At 42.6% G+C, this 20,084-nt stretch overlaps 1 protein-coding gene across 1 annotated transcript; it reads left to right on the plus strand.

Annotated features, from left to right (window-relative positions):
• Positions 1–335: 335 nt before the first annotated feature.
• Positions 336–13,293, plus strand: LOC306926102 (uncharacterized protein). Its single transcript, XM_079505361.1, has 3 exons — positions 336–578; positions 5,594–5,698; positions 11,950–13,293. The coding sequence occupies exons 1-3, from the start codon at positions 533–535 to the stop codon at positions 13,047–13,049; spliced, it is 1,251 nt and encodes a 416-aa protein (XP_079361487.1). The 5' UTR covers positions 336–532; the 3' UTR covers positions 13,050–13,293.
• Positions 13,294–20,084: the final 6,791 nt, after the last annotated feature.

Consider the following 20,084-nt stretch of genomic DNA (forward strand, 5'->3'; position numbering starts at 1 on the left):
ACACTAGTCGAAACATAGCAGGGATTTTTGTCCAGCGTCCACTTTATAAAGTCCATGCTCTCCAGTGAATAGCATTTATCCATTTTGATAACTTTGTATGTAGGCCTACTTATCTTTAGACAGAAACATTACTTATTACTTATTTTTACACAGAAACATAATGTGTGTCCTATAGCATCGTTTAAATGCTTAATTTATAGTTTTAATGTGCAAATACTCTAGAGGGTACTCTTATTTTGAAGAGATCGTCGACCGGAAGTCTTATACTTGCTAGCTTAGATTTGCAAAAAAAACTGCCCTCGACGGCTCGACACTGGTAGTCTTTCTAGGGCAGGGTGAAGAAGATCAGTGTTGTTTTGCTCTACATACTACAACATCGTGGGCCTTTATGCACGATTGGAATGCCAGAGGAATAGATTCAGTATAGTTTTAATAGAGGTCCAGGTCTACTGATAATAGCCTACATGTGACGTCCAGATCTAACAGCAACATTCGTCCTCATCAGAGAGTGAAGAACAGAGTTGTAGCAGCGATGCAGACCACCATGTTGGAACCAGTGATCAAGTTATACAGAATAGGTATGTATTGTTTTAATGTTTGCTGTAATCATCTAGTCTATAGTTTTAACACGTTTACTGTAATCATCTATCTAGTCTAGTTTGCTGTAATCTCTAGTCTAGCTAGGGCTGTAATAGTTTAGTCTAGTCTAATATGCCCGTTTACTGTTGTAGTGGCAAGATATTGATTGATTGATTGAAAATTGTATTAACAGTTTGCAGAATTACAGTACATTTCAAGCACAAACTCAATACAAAGGCTGTTAACTGTGAGTGGACGACCCAAATAAGCATTACACTTGGGTCAGGGTCCACCATGTTCAATTCATCAAAACATTAAGAGACGTACAAATAGACACTTCTGTATAGACAAAGAACAGTACAGGAATTCATCATAATGGAGGTAAAAAGGGAAAAAAAACATACAGTGAGGGGAAAAGGGGGGGGGGGGGGGATCAGATTTTACGGGGGCCAGTTTCGAATTGCAGCCATCCGTAGGTGCCCTTTGAGAGCGGTTTTGAAGGAGTCAAGGGATTTGCATGTCTTAATGACTGTTGGTAGGGCGTTCCACATTTTGGTGGCATAGGAGCGAAAATAATTTAGTCCCTTGTTTGTGCCGAATCTGGGTTGAACATGGTTCGTTGCACTCCCTCTGGTGTTGTGGGTGTGGACTTCGTTAACATTAAGGAAGTATCTACACAGGTACATGGGTATCTTGGTGGAGTATCGAATCTTGTGGACCAGACCCATTGCAAGATGCTGTACTCTGTCGCCGACCCTAAGCCATGCCAGTCTGTCAAAGTGGGCAGGGGAGAGGTGGGTTCGGGGGGTGAGGCCAAGTAGGAGCCTGACCAGTTTGTTTTGGGAGGTCTGGAGCCTAGTTTTAAGGGCCTTTGAGGTGCTGTGGTACCAGGAGGTGCATGCATAGTCAAAGAAGCCTTGTACAAGGGCTCCTGTTAAGGTCTTCAAGGTGTTTTTGTCGACCAGTGAGGAGATCCTGTAAAGGAATCTTGTTCTTTGGTTGACTTTTTTGATTACGTTGGTGGCCATTTTATCACCGGAAAGATTAGCCTCCAGGATGGAACCTAGGTAGGTAATTTCATCTTTACGTGTGATAACATTGTCACCCACTCTAACCAAGAAGCCATTTGCCTTGCTGAGATTACTATTAGATCCAAAGAGAATGGATTCAGTTTTTCCCAGGTGTAAAGATAGTTTGTTATCAGCGAGCCAGGTGCAGATTCTACCGAGTTCAGAGCTGAGGGCATTTTCAACCTGCAGTTTGTCCCTGTCAGAGACCAGCAGTGCTGAGTCATCTGCGAACAGGAACAAGTTGCAGTCACAAGCTGAAGTCATGTCGTTTACATATATTAGGAACAGTAGAGGCCCTATTATGCTTCCTTGTGGAACGCCACAGCTCACTGGGAGGGGGGGGGGGACAGTGTTCCGTTCACTTCCACCATCTGTTCTCTCCCCTCCAGGTAGGATTGCATCCAGCTCACTGATGTGCTATCGAAACCAATTGCTTTTAGCTTGTTAACCAGCTAAAAGCTGGTTAACAAGCTTCCACCTCTTGTTTGATGTGGTCGCTCAAATAGAGAAGGCATGTGTCAGTGGAGTGGGATGTTCTGAAGCCAGATTGGAACTTGTACAATAATTTATTAGTGGCAAGATACTTTTCAACCTGTTCATAGACTATTTTTTCCATCACTTTCGAGATGGAGCTTAGAATAGAAATAGGGCGGTAGTTGCCGGGGTCTAATTTACTCCCTTTCTTCCCTTTCTTGTGCAGGGGGGTTACTTTGGCCAGTTTGAAATCTAGGGGGACCTGTCCCTGTTTGATGGAGAGGTTTACTATGTGGGTGATGATTGGAGCTATAGAGATGGCTGAGTCTCTGAGAAATTTGGAGGGAATATTGTCATGGCCAGTGGCCTTGTGGGGTTGGAGGGCACTCAGTTTCTTAAGTACCTCATCAGTTGTTACCATAACTAGTTTAAAATCGTCTTTACAAACACCTAGGTTTCTGTAGAAGGTTTTAATGTGCTCTACACCAAAGAGCCCAGAGTGGGAGGGCAAATTGTTAACCAGCGTTGTTGCTATGTTTGTAAAGAAGATGTTCAAGTATTAGTAGTAGATAGAGTATTACTGTAAAGGGAAATGCAATCTAGCATGGTGAAATGTATTCCAGTATAAATATCGCGCGTAAACGTCACTTAATGGTTATGTAAGGCTCCACAATTCTGGCAATAACAAGCCTCGTAGCGTTAACCATTTAAGTGCGGCACCGAGGGCTTTTTTAATATATTCTTTCACAGCAAACATTTTTCACTCAAATCTTTGCTTCTGTGGGGTCCCTGTAACAACATATTTCCAGATGGGGGCAGAGGCGTATTATATTCACAATAAGGCGAGGCCGCCGTCTGTCCAAGTCTCAATCTCGCCTGCCCTTGAAAACAGTGAGACTAAATCGCCAAATTAGAACAACAATGGGACAGCATGCTACTCCAACTTGCTTCTGCGTCCAGCCCATTCACGGGCGTGTCCATTACGTGGCGCGACCCTCCCATAGACATTCAAATACAACGCCTTTGTGTTCAAGGAGAACCCAGAGCCAGGGGGTGGCGTTCAGTGGGAGAAGGGGTTAAAGGGCCACCTCACCCCTTTTGCAACAAGATCTTATTTTAATGATGTTTGGGAGACAAGACATACTTTCCTGGGGTTTTTATGTGGGCAATATGTGTTTTTATATTTTAGTATTTCAAAGTGTCCATGGGCTCCATGATGTCATGGACACTGGGCTCACTTATTTCCTGGACTACATGTTGTCTCAGTAAGACAGCCCCCCCTATCCACAAGGAGGAGCAGTGGACCAAAGCATTATGGGAATTGTAGTCCAGGAAGGAAGTGAGCCCAGTGTCCATGACATCATGGAGCCCATGGACACTGAAATACTAAAATATCTAAAAACACATATTACCCACATAAAAACCCCAGGAAAGTGTTTCTTGTCTCCAAAAACATAATTAAAATTAGATCTGGTTGCAAAAGGGGTGAAGTGGCCCTTTAACAATCTCAGAGATCCGACCTCCAAGCCCCTTTATGGTCATTACAACTCATATAGGCCTATGGCCTATGGAACAATAATAGTGTTCAATAAGTGCTTGACCCCTAATGACTGTCAGGTTCGGGCCACTACGCAGCCCTCACATGTAGCCTGGGCAGCATTCCTTTTTGGGTTTATGATCCAGTCATGAGCGGATGATATCGCTACGTCATGTTGTAGTCATTGTTTTGTAGTCATCAGGCAGGAACCATCAATCTCGAACCTCATTTTCCCTCAGCTTTTATTGTTGTTCTTCCGGTTTGAAGGAAATGATGGTTCCTGCCTGATTACTACGAACAAAAATCACACCCATGTGAAGTGAGGGGCTCTTTACCAACCCTTATCATCTTACACCATCGTTATATATGACAACTGCTTAATCGTGGTCGCTTATTGGCAGAGGCTCTGACATGCATATCCCGATTTGCTCAGTGACAGACAAAACAAACATTAAACTCTGTCCATTGTCAATGGCGTTTTTAATGTTTGTCCAGACAAGACATACATTAAACCTGTCATTGACATGTAATGTATTGACATGTAATGTATGTCATTGTCAAGACATACATTAAACCTGTCATTGACATGTAATGTATTGACATGTAATGTATGTCATTGTCAAGACATACATTAAACCTGTCATTGCCATTGACATGTAATGTATTGACATGTAATGTATGTCATTGTCAAGACATACATTAATCCTGTCATTGCCATTGACATGTAATGTATTGACATGTAATGTATGTCATTGTCAAGACATACATTAAACCTCTCATTGTTGAGAGGTCACAACATGACGTAACGATATCATCCGCTCCAGACCGGTTCACACGGGAGGAAAGCCTGGTGACGCGAGGTTACACATAATATAGTGACCTCTCTATCTCCACAATCTCCCCGTCTCTCTCTCTCTCTCTCTCTCTCTTTCTTCCCCCCTCTCTTATCTCTGCATCCCCGCAAACGATTATATCTCTGCTGTCGGGAAGAAACCACCTAACTCCAAAATGTTCCTTTTTTTTAGGTAAAAAAAACAGGAAATTAAGTTCTAAACGTTATATTTTTACAAAGAAATACTGCCTCATCAAAGTTGGTGTTGCGACTTTATATATTGTCAATGACTTGCATGAGAGGGAGAGAGGTGGTGGAGTTAGCTGCTTTAGCAGACAGGTTGAGAGGGTGATAGGTGGTGGAGTTAGCTGCTTTAGCAGACAGTTTGAGGGTCCAATGGAGTTAAGAGGTTTTGTCCAAAGCGTTTTGAACTACTTTCCATTGGTTCAATATTTTCGAAACAACACACAGACGTAAAGGGTGTTCAATAGCACTGACAAATCAAAAACCTCAAAAATGGAGTTAGGTTTCCTCCCGACAGCAACACATGTAGTATGCGGTAGAGATGTGACGTTCGTGAACGAGTCGGATCTTTTGAACGGCTCTTTGAAAGGAACGATGGGATCCGGTTCACAGTAGGGAGCCGTTCCTTTTTAGAGGAGGAGGGGGGCAGGGGGGTTTCAACTGGGGGGGGGGCACTGGGGAGACACTGGGGAGGCACTGGGGAGTGGGGAGTCCCTAGGGAGGCCCTGGGCAGATATTGGGGAGGTACTGGGGAGGCACTGGGGGGGACACTGGGCAGACAGTTTTTTTTTTTTTTGCCCCCCTTCCCGTCCACACCCCCCCCCCATCGGGAACGTCGTTCAAAAGAGCCAGTCTTTTGAACGACTCTTTGAAAGGAACGGATCCCAGAGATCCGGCTCCTTTCAAAGAGCCATAAATCCCATCTCTAGTATGCGATAAGTTATCTGACAGCCTATATTTGAGGGCTCCAATACATGTTTTTTGAAGATCATATGGCAGCCATATGTCATTACCTTTTTCTATATTAACACCTGCAAAGGCGCCGCTCACTCATTTTTATTATCTCTCTTTTTATAGATCCAGATCGACTGATAAAACATGTGACGTCCAGATCAGAGAACAGAGTTGTAGCAGCGATGCAGACCTCCATGTTGGAACCAGTGATCAAGTTACACCGAATAGGTATGTATTGTTTTAATGTTTACTGTAATCATCTAGTCTAGTTTTAACACGTTTACTGTAATCATCTAGTCTAGTTTAATCTGTTTATTTTATTCAATTAGTTTACTTAAATATGCACACTAGAGCTGTCCCCGACTAAGGATTTTTATAGTCTAATCTGATTGGCCAAATGTTGCCTATTGTCGACCGGTAGTCCACTATAGGGATTTTTCCGTTCAGATTGGCTGTCGAATCAGTCAATATTTTAACCCTATTTTATCAGTGGTGCTCAATATTTCATGTCAAGGAGCCCAAAAATATATGTAATTGGCCACCGACCCCCATCTGAAAACGTTGTTCCAGGAACCCCATAAATTCAAAGATTTGTGCCGCATTTTCACGATTTCTCAAAAATAGCAGACCTACAAGCTCGTAGGCTGCGCTATGAGCTTATAGATCTGCTATTTTTCAATAGCTAAAGTATAACATAATACTTAAAACACCAAGAGGGGTTCCCGTCCAGATTGGGTTAACATATACTTGCTTGGTTTCTCCCAAGAACCGTCAGCAATAAAACAGTCAGCAATAAAACTTTGATACACATATGCGTCTCCTCATGCCAAACAACTTCCGTGTTCTGACTTTGGACCACCCACTATTTTGAATTATAAATAATTCCTTCTGCCGGCGTTCCAGGCCAAACCGTGCAGTCGTTTTTTTACGAAATGTGGCAATATGGTAGAGGGTAGGGTTGTCCCGATCCGATCACGTGATCAAAAAATCGGGGGCGATCGTGATTAATCGCAAATTTAGCGCATATTCTTTATCTGAATAGGGCTGAATTTCAGGAAAGGGCAAGAGTGAGCCTTTAGTGTCCTAATGCGTTTGGCCTTTTTAATGTCGATTTAGCCTTTTTTAACATAGATTTAGAGGGATACAGACCTAAAATCAACATATTTGTGGATATATATATATATATATATATATATATATATTAGAGCTGGGACTCGATTAAAATTTTTAATCTAATTAATCAGAGGCTTTGTAGTTAATTAATCTCGATTAATCGCATTTTAATCGCATATCATTATTTGACCCGAGAACAGTGAGAAAGCTATTTTTTCAAATGGATTTTGGTATACTAGTGAATCAATGAATAGTGAATACATAAGTTTAAGCAATAAAACATTGTTTTTGTAGTAATAATAGGGGTAATAAATTATAATAATATCTCAAATTTAATAATTTATATAGAGCTTTTCTGAGTACCCAAAAATGCTTTACAAGGGGGACATGATAAATCAAAAACAACTTTATTAGAGGAAAAACACTAAGGAATTAAATAGATGAAATAGCTGGGGAAAGCAATATTGAAGGTTTGGATGGTGGGGGCATGTCTCTGAGAGTTTGGGGAATGCATTCCACAGGGTTGGGGGGGGGGCTTGGTGCAGCAAATATGTGACATGACCATAACAAAGCACCTCTGTGTTTCTTCCGTGGACATACAGTAACAGCCATTAACAGATTTTACATTTTATTTGGCCATAACCGTTTAGTTAGAAACCATGTCATCTGGTCGGGTCCTTGAATTGCTACTGGTAGTTGGAATAACGTTAGCTCTGATCCATAGTGTTAGAAGGAGGAAAGTAGGCTTGCACATATTTTTTTGTGCTAAAAACGAGGGGCTGCACAGCCTGCACTTCCGTGGGTGTGAGGGGAAAGGATCAAATCAAGTACCATAGAACTCCTCCTGAGTCCTAACTACGCTAAGGACCAGAGCTACTGTTGTTGACGTTAGCTTCCAGGCTAGGCTCGGTGCAACATGTTTCGCATCGAGCCGATACTGGAGGCTTGACGAGGTGCGGTCTTCGGTGATATGCGAATTCTTTATTGAATAATTGCACACAACTGTGCTGTAATCCACGCTATCATCGGATAGCATTTTAAATCCTATTTCCAATCCACGGGACAAGCAAAGTGATCTCAGCGGCTTCCCCCGGTCTGGTGAACTGTCTGGTGGTGTTATTGTTCCCCCAATGCTGCTGGGGCATACCATTCTAAAGGGGGGTGGTTTCCACTCCCTGTAACAACGGACACTTCACTCGGTGAACTGGGTGGTTCGCCGGTCCATCTGAAAACTGTCCAGTGACAACGTTCCGCGGTGAAAAAAATAGTGCGATTAAAATGCGTTAATTTTTTTAACGCGTTAATTTTTCTGTAGTTAATTAATCTCAATTAACGCGTTAAAGTCCCGGCCCTAATATATATATATATATATATAGGCTATATATTTTGCTTAAACTGCAGAAGAAAATGATAGCTAGCATATGATGCTGAATAATAATAATAATTTACCATTTAATAATAACCCACCTTTTGAATGAGTGAACGAGTTGCACCAGTTGAAGAGATGGTCAGTCAGCCTATTGGTCATATGACACACCTTCTCCATGTGTGCCTATGTCTCCTATTAAAGCTGCTATAAGCAGTATCCCATTTAGGCCTGACCTCAAAATTTAAAAAATTCTAAATCCTCCAGTTTTCTGAAATAAATATTTTCATGATTTTTCAAAAATAGCAGACCTACAAGCTCACAGCGCGCCACCGAGTGGCGCGCTGTGAGCTTGTAGATCTGCTATTTTTCAATAGCTAAATTATAACATAATGTTTAAAACACCAAAAGGGGTTCCCGCCCAAAATGGGTTAAGCAGTATTATGTCAAATTTGTAATTACCCTTTTTTTTGGTATTCAGACAGCCAGCAATGGGTGGAACGCTCCCACAAAAAAATTGTCTCTGTGACACATCTAGGGGCCGCAATCTGCATTCAAAGATATTCATAGAAGCTTTGTCATTGGTCGGAAAAAAAAACCCCGGACGCAATGACTAACCAATCAGGAAGCAGACCGGCAAATCGACCAATCGTTTAAGGCTTCTATGGTTTTTATGAGTGGTGCTCAACCTTTTTCATGTTAAGGACCCCCAGAATTATCTGTATTTGGCCGTGGACTCCCATCTGAAATTATGTTGTTCCAGGGACCCCCCAGAAGCAAAGAGTTTAAAACGTTCGTTTGCACTACATTTTCACGATTTTTCAAAAATAGCAGACCTACAAGCTCATAGCGCAGCACCGAGTGCCGCGCCATGAGCTTGTAGATCTGCTATTTTTCAATAGCTAAAGTATAACATCATTCTTAAAACACCAACAGGGGTTCCCGCCCAAAATGGGTTAAGAATAGTTTGACCGCCAGCAATGAAACATCTGCTCTTTTTTTGTCATATCAGGTCATATCGGTATCAGCGAATATGCTAGTCTATTGCTAAAAATCCATGAATTCACACCCCATTCGACTGGTATCATGTATTGAATCGGCGAAATCATCCATTATCAGCACGTTTGAATGGTGCCAAAATGTCCATACTGGCATCCTCACTGTTCAGTATGTCATTATCTGCGATTGTAGCATTGTCATTATCACTGATGTCCTGACGGAGGCGCGCCGTGTCTGGTGGCCATGAGCTACGTGAGGCACCGCCGAGCGAGGCGCTAGCCGAGCGAGTCGCTGTGCCGAGCGTTGCGAAGGCCACCAGACCCGACTCAGCGCCGTCCGAGTTACGTCCTGATAGGCAGAGAATAGTATATATTAGTAGCTCCTAGTTCCGTGCACCGACAATAGTTGGAAATGACACGTCCACCAGGGGAAACCTTGACCAGGCTATGTGGTGAGGATGCCAGTATGGACATTTTGGCACCATTCAAACGTGCTGATAACGGATGATTTCGCCGTTCCAATGCAGAGATAACGGTCGAATCCGCTGTGAATTCAAGGCTTAATGCGGTGTGCAATTGATAGAAAATAAGTAATTTTTTTAATCATTTAACCATGGATCTTTTTTGATCCACAGTGATTGATGTGTTGAGCTCGTCTCAACCTGGGTGCAGGCCTTAGTTCCGACATTGGTCCGAGTGTCATTAGACAGGAGTCCTACTAGACCCCAGGAAGTTAACTCTGGCCACAAAAGATCATAGGCTCTACTGAATGTGAAGGTAGAGGGCATAGTTATTAAAAAATAGATGTGTGTCGACGGGAGGGCGGAGGAATTTACACTGGGATAGGAAGTACGGCGGAAGAGTGGAAGGCACGCTACGTCACGCTGCCACTCGAGTGATTACTGGCCAATCACAGCGCATCTTTTTTCCGTGATTTACAGACCCAAACATGCACTCTAGACGCACGCTCATGCTTCCGCGAGGCTTCGCAAGGAATCTCAGGAATGTTTTGCCCTCCCTTGAGCACATACGCTCCAGAGCCGAATGGGGCGTCTACCTTTATGTCTATGGTAGAGGGACTAGGGGGGTGCCATATTGTGTGTCGTAGGGTCAATGTGCCAGTTTGTCACCTCCCCCTTCACATTCAATAGATCCTGTGATCTTTTGTGGCCAGATGCAATTTCTTGGGGTCTAGTAGGACTATAGTAAATAATAAAATATAGCTGCAAGCAGCGATAAGGCGGGACCAAGAAAGAAGAAGATAAGAACAATAAGAACAATATGCACAAATGAGACTAAGGGGCTGAGTTGTCAGCACCGGGATTTGAACCAACAACCTTGTGGTTCAAAGGTGAGAGCTCTACTGACTGAGCTACACAGAGACAATCAGTGACTACAGGAAAATCATTCAGTGTGTTTGATAACAATCATGTGTGTCCTCATTTCCTGGGAGCAGATACATTTGAACTGTTTTTCATATAATTCAAAATGGCGGGTGATCTAAAGGTCAGAGGTCAAAAGTCAGAACACGAAAGTTGTTCGGCATGAGGAGACACATATGTGTATCAAAGTGTCATTGCCGACGGTCAAACAGTCCATGAGATATGCACGTTCAAAGTTTGCATTTTCAATTGAGCGCTATGGCGCCACCATTTGGCCAATCGTCATGGGCTTCGCATAGTCACCGTTTGGCATGGCCCTTTTTTACCGCGTTTTGCAAAAACCGACTGCACCATTCAGTCAGAACTGCAAGTTTTGGTGGAAGAAGAAGAAGAAAAATAAACACAAAAACAATAAGTGACCAAAGTCACTTTGTGACTTCTTGGTCCCTTAATAAGAAATCAACATATTTTTTTGAATACATATTTAGCCCCATGTTCGAATGCCCCCGCCCCCCTGTCAAAAACAGCCAAAATCGCTAAAACGAAAGAAAGCAGCAAATGGAAAAAAAAAAATATTTTCTCTAATAACCTAAAACATGAACCTTGATTGAAAAAAACCCCCAAAGTGACCCTTTAAACGTTCCAACATGCATATTAATCAAATACAATAACATGCATAGGCCAAGCAGATATGGCACACTTTTATCAAATATTTATGATCATATGAAATATTATATGGAGGTATGACAAGGAGTCTGTCTGTCTGTCTGTCTAGACAGACAGACAGTCAGTCAGTCAGTCAGTCAGTCATGGAATAATAATTTCCTGTTGCATTCCAATCTCAACCAGCTGTGGGACAAATCAGTCACCAGGCAGACAAGGAATTAAATGTCCCACAATATATAACAAACTAGAAAAAGTGCCCTTCTGGGCACAGGTCTCCACCAGGAGGATAGGAGTGTGTGTGATGTTTGGCAAAATGTTTAGGAGTTGTACACAGATCCGTGCAGTTAGAGGTAAAAACACAAATTGGCTAGTTATAGCGCCACCATGAGGCCGAGTTGAAAATGTTCCAGTGGCATTTCTTCCTCGGCCTAGTGGGAATGTGCTTGCACAATTTCACAGAAATCACACGATGTGTTCATGATTTGCAGCATTTTGTTTGAAACCGTGCACTCCTGTGAACTTTGGTAGCCAATCTTAGCCAATCAGGATGGAGTCTGAAAAATCTGAAAGACCTGTTTCGTTGAATGGCTCTAGAGAGACTATGTACCAATTTGCGTGATGTTTGGACAAAATCTGTAGGTGTACTGTCCAAAAAATGTTTTGCACAAAGCGGCCTCCTGGTGGCGCTATAAGAGGCCAATGTGAAAACCTTGGGACAGAGGTTCAGCTGTGGCATTCAGGGAGTGTGTGTGCAGAGTATGGCTGCGATCAAGCTAACGGTGCCGGAGATTAGCTGTCCACAGATGGACGGACACACACATGGACGGACAGACGGACCCACGGACGGACAGAGTGCAAAACATACTCTCTCCCCATGCCTTCGGCCTGGTGGAGACAATAATGCTGTATTCAAAACCTTTTGTTTTTTTATTCTCCCTTCATTCTCCATTTCAGATAGATGTCTTGCCCACCTATCAGTGAAGAAACATAGCTACTGTGACCAGAGTGGGAAGCATGGCAAGATAACTCATACAGAAGAGAAGCCCTACCACTGTGACCAAAGTGGGGTAGGATTCAGCATGAAGAATAGTCTAAAACGCCACAAGATTCATACAGAAGAGAAGCCCTACCACTGTGGCCATTGTGGTAAAGGGTTCAGCCAGAACATTTATCTCAAATATCACATGAGAACTCATACAGGAGAGAAGCCCTATCGTTGTGTTGAGTGTGGGAAAGCATTCAGTCAGAGCAGTAATCTCAAAACTCACCAGAAAATGCATACTGGACAGAAGCCCTACCACTGTGACCAGTGTGGGGAAAGTTTTAGTCATAAACAGACTCTCAAAGGTCACCAGCAAATGCATACTGGACAGAAGCCCTACCAATGTGACCAGTGTGGTAAATGGTTCAGCACAAATACAAATCTAAAACTTCACCACAGAATTCATACAGGAGAGAAGCCCTACCACTGTGAACACTGTGGGAAAGGGTTCAGCAATAATGGGACTCTAACACTTCACCAGAGAATTCATACAGGAGAGAAGCCCTACCACTGTGAACACTGTGGGAAAGGATTCAGCGTTAAGTGTAGTCTAATATCCCACGAAAGAATTCATACAGGAGAGAAGCCCTACCACTGTGGCCAGTGTGGTAAAGGGTTCAGCCAGAGCACTCATCTCAACTCTCACATGAGAACTCATACAGGGGTGAAGCCCTACCACTGTGATCAGTGTGGTCACAATTTCAACCTGAGTACTGATCTGCAACGTCACCAGAGAATTCATACAGGGGAGAAACCTTACAACTGTGACGAGTGTGGTAAATGTTTTAGAATGAACAGTCATCTAAAATCTCACCAGGTAATCCATACAGGAGAGAAGGCCTACAGCTGTGACCAATGTGGGAAAGGATTCACCTTGAAGAGTAGTCTAACATGTCACAAGCGGATTCATTCTGGAGAAAAGCCCTACCGCTGTGACCAGTGTGGAGCAAGGTTCAGAAGACTCGATATGCTGAAACTACACCGCGGAATTCATACAGGAGAGAAGCCCTAGAACCAGTGTTGTTTTCGTCGACTAAAACTATGACGAAAAATGTCCGTCGACTACCTTTTTTTCACTGACGAAAACTACATGGAAACTAAATGAAAACTAAGCTGTGATGTCTAAAACTAAGACTAAATATACTGACAATTTTGTCCACAAATAAAAACTAGACTAAAAGGAAGGGACAAGTGGACAAGAGATCCAGTATAAGTCATTTTACACTTTGTTGCATGCTGAAAATAGCTGATCTACAAGCTCACAACACGTCGTGCTGCGACACATTGTGAGCTTGTAGATCGGCTATTTTCAGCAAGTGTACAATCAGTCATTGCGACTGCATCAAGGCCCGCCAAAATACATTTTAGTCGACTAAAATCTCATGACATTCAGTCAACTAAAACTAGACTAACACTAACACATTCCAGGTGAATGTGTTAGTTTGTCACCTGAAACCACATCACACTGTAAGCTACTGTAGGTTACACACTTACTGATGCAGCACAAACACGCACCCACCCACACATCCACATGCACACATTATTATTAGAGTAATAAAAGGATAGAGACCAAACCGGAGTGTTAGCCCCCCCACCCCCCCGCTATTCATTTCAATGGAAGTTGCTCAGTGGTGTTTTGAAGCACCTGGAAGACTGCCGGAAGTACAACTCGATGGCCTCAAATTTGAGGTCCGGGGCTTACGCACGCGACGTCATGAACGTCCGTCCACCTCCATGAAAGTGCTGCAATTCCACATTTCGCCAGTAGGCAGCTTCAACGTTGGATAGCCTTACTGGGGGCTTGGCACACACCAACATATAATTGTTTCAGGAAATGAAGAAAACCTTATACTGCTTCATCAAAGTTGGAATTGACAATTTATATATTGTCAATTACTTGCATGAGAGGGAGAGATGTGGTGGAGTTAGCTGCTTTAGCAGACAGTTTGAGGGTCCAAAGGAGTTTTTGTCCGAAACGCATTTTAAAGACTGGGTGCAAAGGTTTTTTGGGGGAATTTTATTTTGAAGTTTCAGCCTAAAACAGAAGTCCTATGGGTCGTATAGCTCCGTGACGCTGAAGTTGTTTGTTTAAAAAACATTACAAGTCAGATACAGAGCATGCAGCTACTACGTGGCTTATTTCTAACCTATAATGTTTTCAGATACATTATTGTAGCGTGCTGATTAAGTTTAAAATGAATAATACACTGTCTGGATGTCACCTTGAAAGAGATTAAAAGCTGAGTAGTTCTGTAGTCGACATCAGCTGTGTTTTGGAGGAAAACACAGCTCATTTCTGCTCCTCATCCGTCTCTCCCGCAAAATATGAACGCTTTTTGGATCATATATCGTATAAACTAAAACGATCGCAATGTATTCAAATTAGTGGATTGTTTCCGGGTCATGGGTTTCCGAGTAAAAGCGGCCATGTTGTTCCGGCACCCCAGAGCTTCTATTTTGAAGGACTTCCGGCACCGAGTGTGTTAATCAAACGGGTGAATTAACCCATTTAGGCCTGACGTCGAAATAAATAATAAGTCTTCTGAAAGAATATATATTCAAAGATTTGTGCCACATTTTCACGATTTTTTAAAAATAGCAGACCTACAAGCTCGAAGCTTGTAGATCTGCTATTTTTCAATAGCTAAAGTATAACATAATGCATAATTAACCCATTTTGACCTGAGATCAGATTCTAAAAATTCTTCTACATCATGACAGTTTTCTGAAAAAGCCATGTTTCTATGTCCGTGGTTCTTCGATTTTTCAAAAATAGCAGACCTACAAGTTCATAGCGCGCCACTCGGTGGCGCGCTATGAACTTGTAGATCTGCCATTTTTCAATGGCTAAAGCATATAACAATGCTAACACCAAAAGGGGTTCCCGCCCAAAACGGGTTAAAACACCAAAAGGGGTTCCCGTCCAGAATGGGTTAAATCAACATTCAATTTGTATTCATGCAGGACTCGACACGTCATCACGTGGAAGTACTTCTAATTGGATTTGTATGGACTTTTGATATAGAAATGCACAACAATTGAAAATGTCCCATTGTTTTGGCATCCATTGTTAGCTATGCCCATTATTATGATGACCTCGGCTATGGTCTAAAAGTGTGCCATTTTTCATTTCACTATGTCTTTAATACTTGTCATTGGTTCAATGTTTGTTTAACCAACGCACAGGCGTAAAGGGTTCTAAAAAAGCTTTTTATTTTTCTTTTAAAGTGAACGCGTATGCTGGGACTGGGAACTGGGGTTTATGCTAACAGCTAGCGGTAGAGATAGAGTTAATGTGTTTATAATGTTATAAGACCCACTAATCTGCCACATCAAAACCTTTCCATATATAGATAATACAATAATTTAGAGCCATATCTCATGTCAACATCAGCGACATTGTTTTAGCCATATAAAGTATAATCTAATCACTTTTTGTTGTACTTACCCATGTTGTACTAAGACACATTTTATAAATTGAATTAAACAATGCATTGCCAACATAACATGTTTTGTGTAGGCCTATTTTGTGTATCTTGTGATTTGTTCCCTGTGTATGAAATGTGCTATATATAATGCAAATCGAAATACTGTATATCCTACTGCTATTCACTCAAAGATGTATTTTCTTGAACAAAATATGGCTTATATATATTCTTAATGTTCTATATATTCGTAATGTTCTATTCAAATTAAATGTCTTGTTTAACTATGACGGCACCCCGGGAGCAGTATGGGTTAGCGCCCCAGCCTGCATCCTCTGTGGAGGAAGCCCAAAAACGCCCTAAATCGATGAGGCCTTTAGGAGGGCCATTCGAGCCGCAAGTGGAGCCTGCAGTACCACCATTGCCCTGCGGTGGAGCCTGCAGAAGCATTGCGGCTCAAGAAACCACCACTCCTGAATGAAGTGTCTGGTGCTGGGAGTCTGGTGCAACGCACAGGTCCTAGCTGTACTCCTGGTGAGAGCAGGAGTGGACCTGATGAGACGTAGGAGGGGCCCGGACAGGAGTCAACCCACAGAGCCTAGTCCCTCCACATGCAAGAATAGTACCTCCCAGTCCCGGCAGAGCCGCAGAGTAGTTCCGGAGTGATTCCAATGGATTGTGTGGCCCTGGTCTTTCCCTAGTGCGTCTGATCGAGGGTAGCTACTGGGACTAGAGTTCTCAATCTCTGCCCAAACCCGACCCGGCCTGACATTTTCGGGTAGGGTAGGGCCCAAAATGCACGATAATTAGTCGGGCCGGGCTGAGCCTCGGGCTCTGTGATTTTCCGTGATTTTTTTCATATATAGCCTATATAATTTTATTATAACAAAAATAACAATTCTGTTTGTGTAATGTATTTATTTAATATGAAGAGGGCTGAGCTGGTGAATGTTGGTGATTAACTGTTACAGTTTAGGCTATGCTATTATGTGACTAAACTGGTGGAGGAGGAGGCGATGATCAGCAGCAGCGCACCAGAGAAGTGACAGAATAGAACGGTGGTTGTTGAACTTGCTACCGCTGACTGGCCTCTGGCTTACCAACCAAATGAGCTGCTTAGTGCTCAGCATCAACTAGATAACTTAAGTTAACTTGCCATATGCTTAAATGTTTTATAAGACCATCGATTCATCCGCAATAGCTTGTTGAACCCAGCTGGGTGAATAAGCTAAATTAGGCTACCTAATCAACGTCACCACTCACCACGGTAAATGCTCCATATATAACTATGAAAGCGCTAATGTTAATGTTCACTGCATACACGTAATATAGTTACATGATGTTACAGTCCACTGTAGGCTACAGCTATTTGGTTTCCAAATCGTAGCGCAGCTCGCTGTACAGCTATTTAATTTCCCCATAGTAGCGCAGCGCGCCTCGTGTGCCCACTGCCCAAAATAAAAGATCTGCAAGCTGTCGACACGCCATCGAGCGGCATGTTGATTGTTTGTATGTCTGTTCTTTTGGTTAGGTAATGCACATTACGTGTGGTATGTGGGTTTGAGAGGCAATGATTAAACTATACAGTACCTAGTAGATTATAGCCAAGTTGACAGTTGTCATAATATTGTATCGCTCTGTTCTGGACTGTTGCACAACGGTGAATGATGAAAAAGTTGCACTTTGTTAACAGGACAGTATTGGACATATTAACTGCGTCACTTCAGAGGATCGCTGCACTTGATTCAGAAGATGTTTACTCACCCCTGGAAATTGCTGGAAACCATTAGAATGTTTTCAGTCAATTAACGTGAGTTACATAAATCCATTATTTCGGCGACTTTTAGTGCGTTGAGACACACTCGTCTCAATAATCCACAGCGCCGCGGCCATAGTGGCATTTTTCTTTTTTTCACTCTGGCCTTTTCGGATTTTCGGGCCCAACATTATGGTAATTGTTAGGGTCGGGCCGACCCTAACAATTGAGAACTCTAACTGGGACGTAAGTCGGGACTTGATCACCCGAGTGAGGGGTATGATGGTTTGCGAGACCCGAAACCCCGATGACCTTGGGATACATCACTGAGGATATATATTTATGACTCTAGCAGTGATTCTCAACCCATTTAATTTCAAGGACCCCAGTTTAACATGCATTAGTCTATACGGACCGCCATTTAATGGCATTTCTGTCTCTGACACCCCCATTTAAATCACTGATAATTTAACTCTGAGAGTGTACAAATGGAACCAAATCCTTTTGTTCCATTGGTTCCTAACTATCATTTAGGACCCCCTGGAACTCCCTCAAGGACCCCTAGGGGTCCCCGGACCGCACTTTGGGAACCACTGCTATAGCCTAGTAGACCTATTATCTTTGCTGTTCACTGTAGACACTGCATGGCGGATGGACGGACGGACAGACAGACATATACCCCCCCCCCACACCCCTCTTCAATTCAGAGACAAGAAGAGCAGGGAGAGAGAGAGAGAGAGAGGCGCCTCCTCCGCTCATTTTGACATAATTTAAGTGGACATATATAATAGGCCTACATTCAAGTCTCTCTTTAAATTGCTCTCTTTAAATAAATGTCACAGAAACAGTAACCTGTGTTGCGTATCAGCCTTTCTGAGGCCACTGCATGGTTAAATTAATTATTTGTATTTATTTCATGAAGGTCAGTCACATATCTAAGAAAATGTCTAACCACTGTCAGCCAATTGTCTGATATGCGTGCCGTACTGTGATGCTTGATTCATGTGCACTACAGTTTAAAGTTATTGTAACAGCCAAATTAAGTCAATTATGTCTGGTGAATTTGTGTGACCATGTGGTGGCGCTGTTGGCTTTATAAGTGGCAGGTTCACTGGCATCTGTAGGGAGGCTTGACCCAGAAGGGCTATGGTTTTTGACAGCAGGTAAGTCACTGTTCAAACACTGTGGAGCGAAATGTGTGTCTGTAATATTCGTCTGTTCTAATTATGGTTTATTTGAAATCACGCAGATGCTGTACACGGTGAAGTAGCCTAATAGATCTGTCTAAAGCATGAAGATCTGCCTATATCGATTGGTATTATTGGAACACTGACACACAGTGATCAGCCAGGTCCAGCCATGGGATCAACCCCCTCAGTTGCTCTGTATAAGACGGATGCTTTAGGTTGTTTCCCCCCTATAGAGCGTCGCAGTCCCGCAGACCCGGAAAATAAATCCCTGTTCATTTTCCTCATAGACTTTTCAGAAAGTATTTATTTAAAGACGTTTATGCCGCGGACAAAGCCAACTCTTGTCGTGACAAATCATGACAATAAACACGATGTTTTGGGCCAAACAAAGAATTAGAATGTAGAAAGAAACGGCAGGTTACAACACTTTTTTTGTTGTTTTTCTTCTTTGTAATTATTTGTTTGGTCCAAAATATTGTGTTTGTTGTCATGATTTGTCACGACTCGAGTTGGCTTCGTACTACGCTTAAAAGGTCTTAAAATAAATACTTTGTGAAATGTCTATGGGAAAAATGCATTGGGATTCATTTCCTGGGCCTGGCATCATCATGAAAGGGGGCGGGACTGCAACGCTCTGTAGCCATATACAAATATACAAATAACCTAACCTACAATGGTTGGTCAAATATTAGCTTTCCCTAACCTGTGTATACATGGTTTCTGGTAAAATTGACCTATATACCTATATATTTAGGTGGGACATTTTTGATTTTGAGAAAATGTCCACCATGAGCTGTCATGGGGGTGACGCCGCTCTTGCCGCACTGGAAGGGCCCGTCGCTTTTTATTTTACACCTGCTTAGCGTGTTGTAGAGGAGGTCTGCCTGAACGTGTGCGCATGTCAGACCAGTTGATACGAAGAGCCGTCAGCCGTTTTTTTTTGTCCAGCGTCCAATTTTGTAAAGGCCATGCACTCCAGTGAACAGCTCCACATTTAGATATATTTTTGAGTGGTGTAAACCACTCCTACAACTGGCTTTGTTAGTTTACGTGTCTGTCCGTACCAAAGAAAATGAGCATGGTTGCTATGGTCACCCAGTTCACACGGGTGTGATTTCATTACGTCAGACATTACGTCAGACCGCAGCTGATCAGTCTATATAAGACCTTACACCACTCAGTTCACACGGGTGTGATTTTTAATATTATTATTTATTTATTTTTGACACAGAAACATAATGCGAGTTGTAGAGCATGGTTTAAATGCCTAATTCATAGATTTAATGTGCAAATGAATGGTTTTTCAATGGGTTCTGTTTACTAGAGTGTACTCTTATTTTGAAGAGTTCGTCTACCGGAAGTCTTATATCTTCTAGCTAATATCTGGCAACAGAACACTGCCAGATAGAGCAGACAACCATAGCCCTTTCTGAAACCAGTCCCTTGACTTGAAGTGCTCTCGGGAGGTTCCCTCGTCAGAAAGTGCCCCTCCAGCTGAATCAAGTTCCATTGATTAGGGTGCTGGGTATAAAAAACTGTTTGGAAATACACTCGCCCTCCTTGTGCAGAAACAGGAAACAGACACCATTCGTTGCCATGGTTACCATCACGCAATTGTGTTACCTGTTATTTTGTTTGTACAGTTATATTGCATTTTATCGTGTATGTTTGTGACA

The sequence above is a fragment of the Electrona antarctica genome, assembly GCF_951216825.1.
Source record: "Electrona antarctica genome assembly, chromosome: 7".
NCBI classification, from domain to species: domain Eukaryota; kingdom Metazoa; phylum Chordata; class Actinopteri; order Myctophiformes; family Myctophidae; genus Electrona; species Electrona antarctica.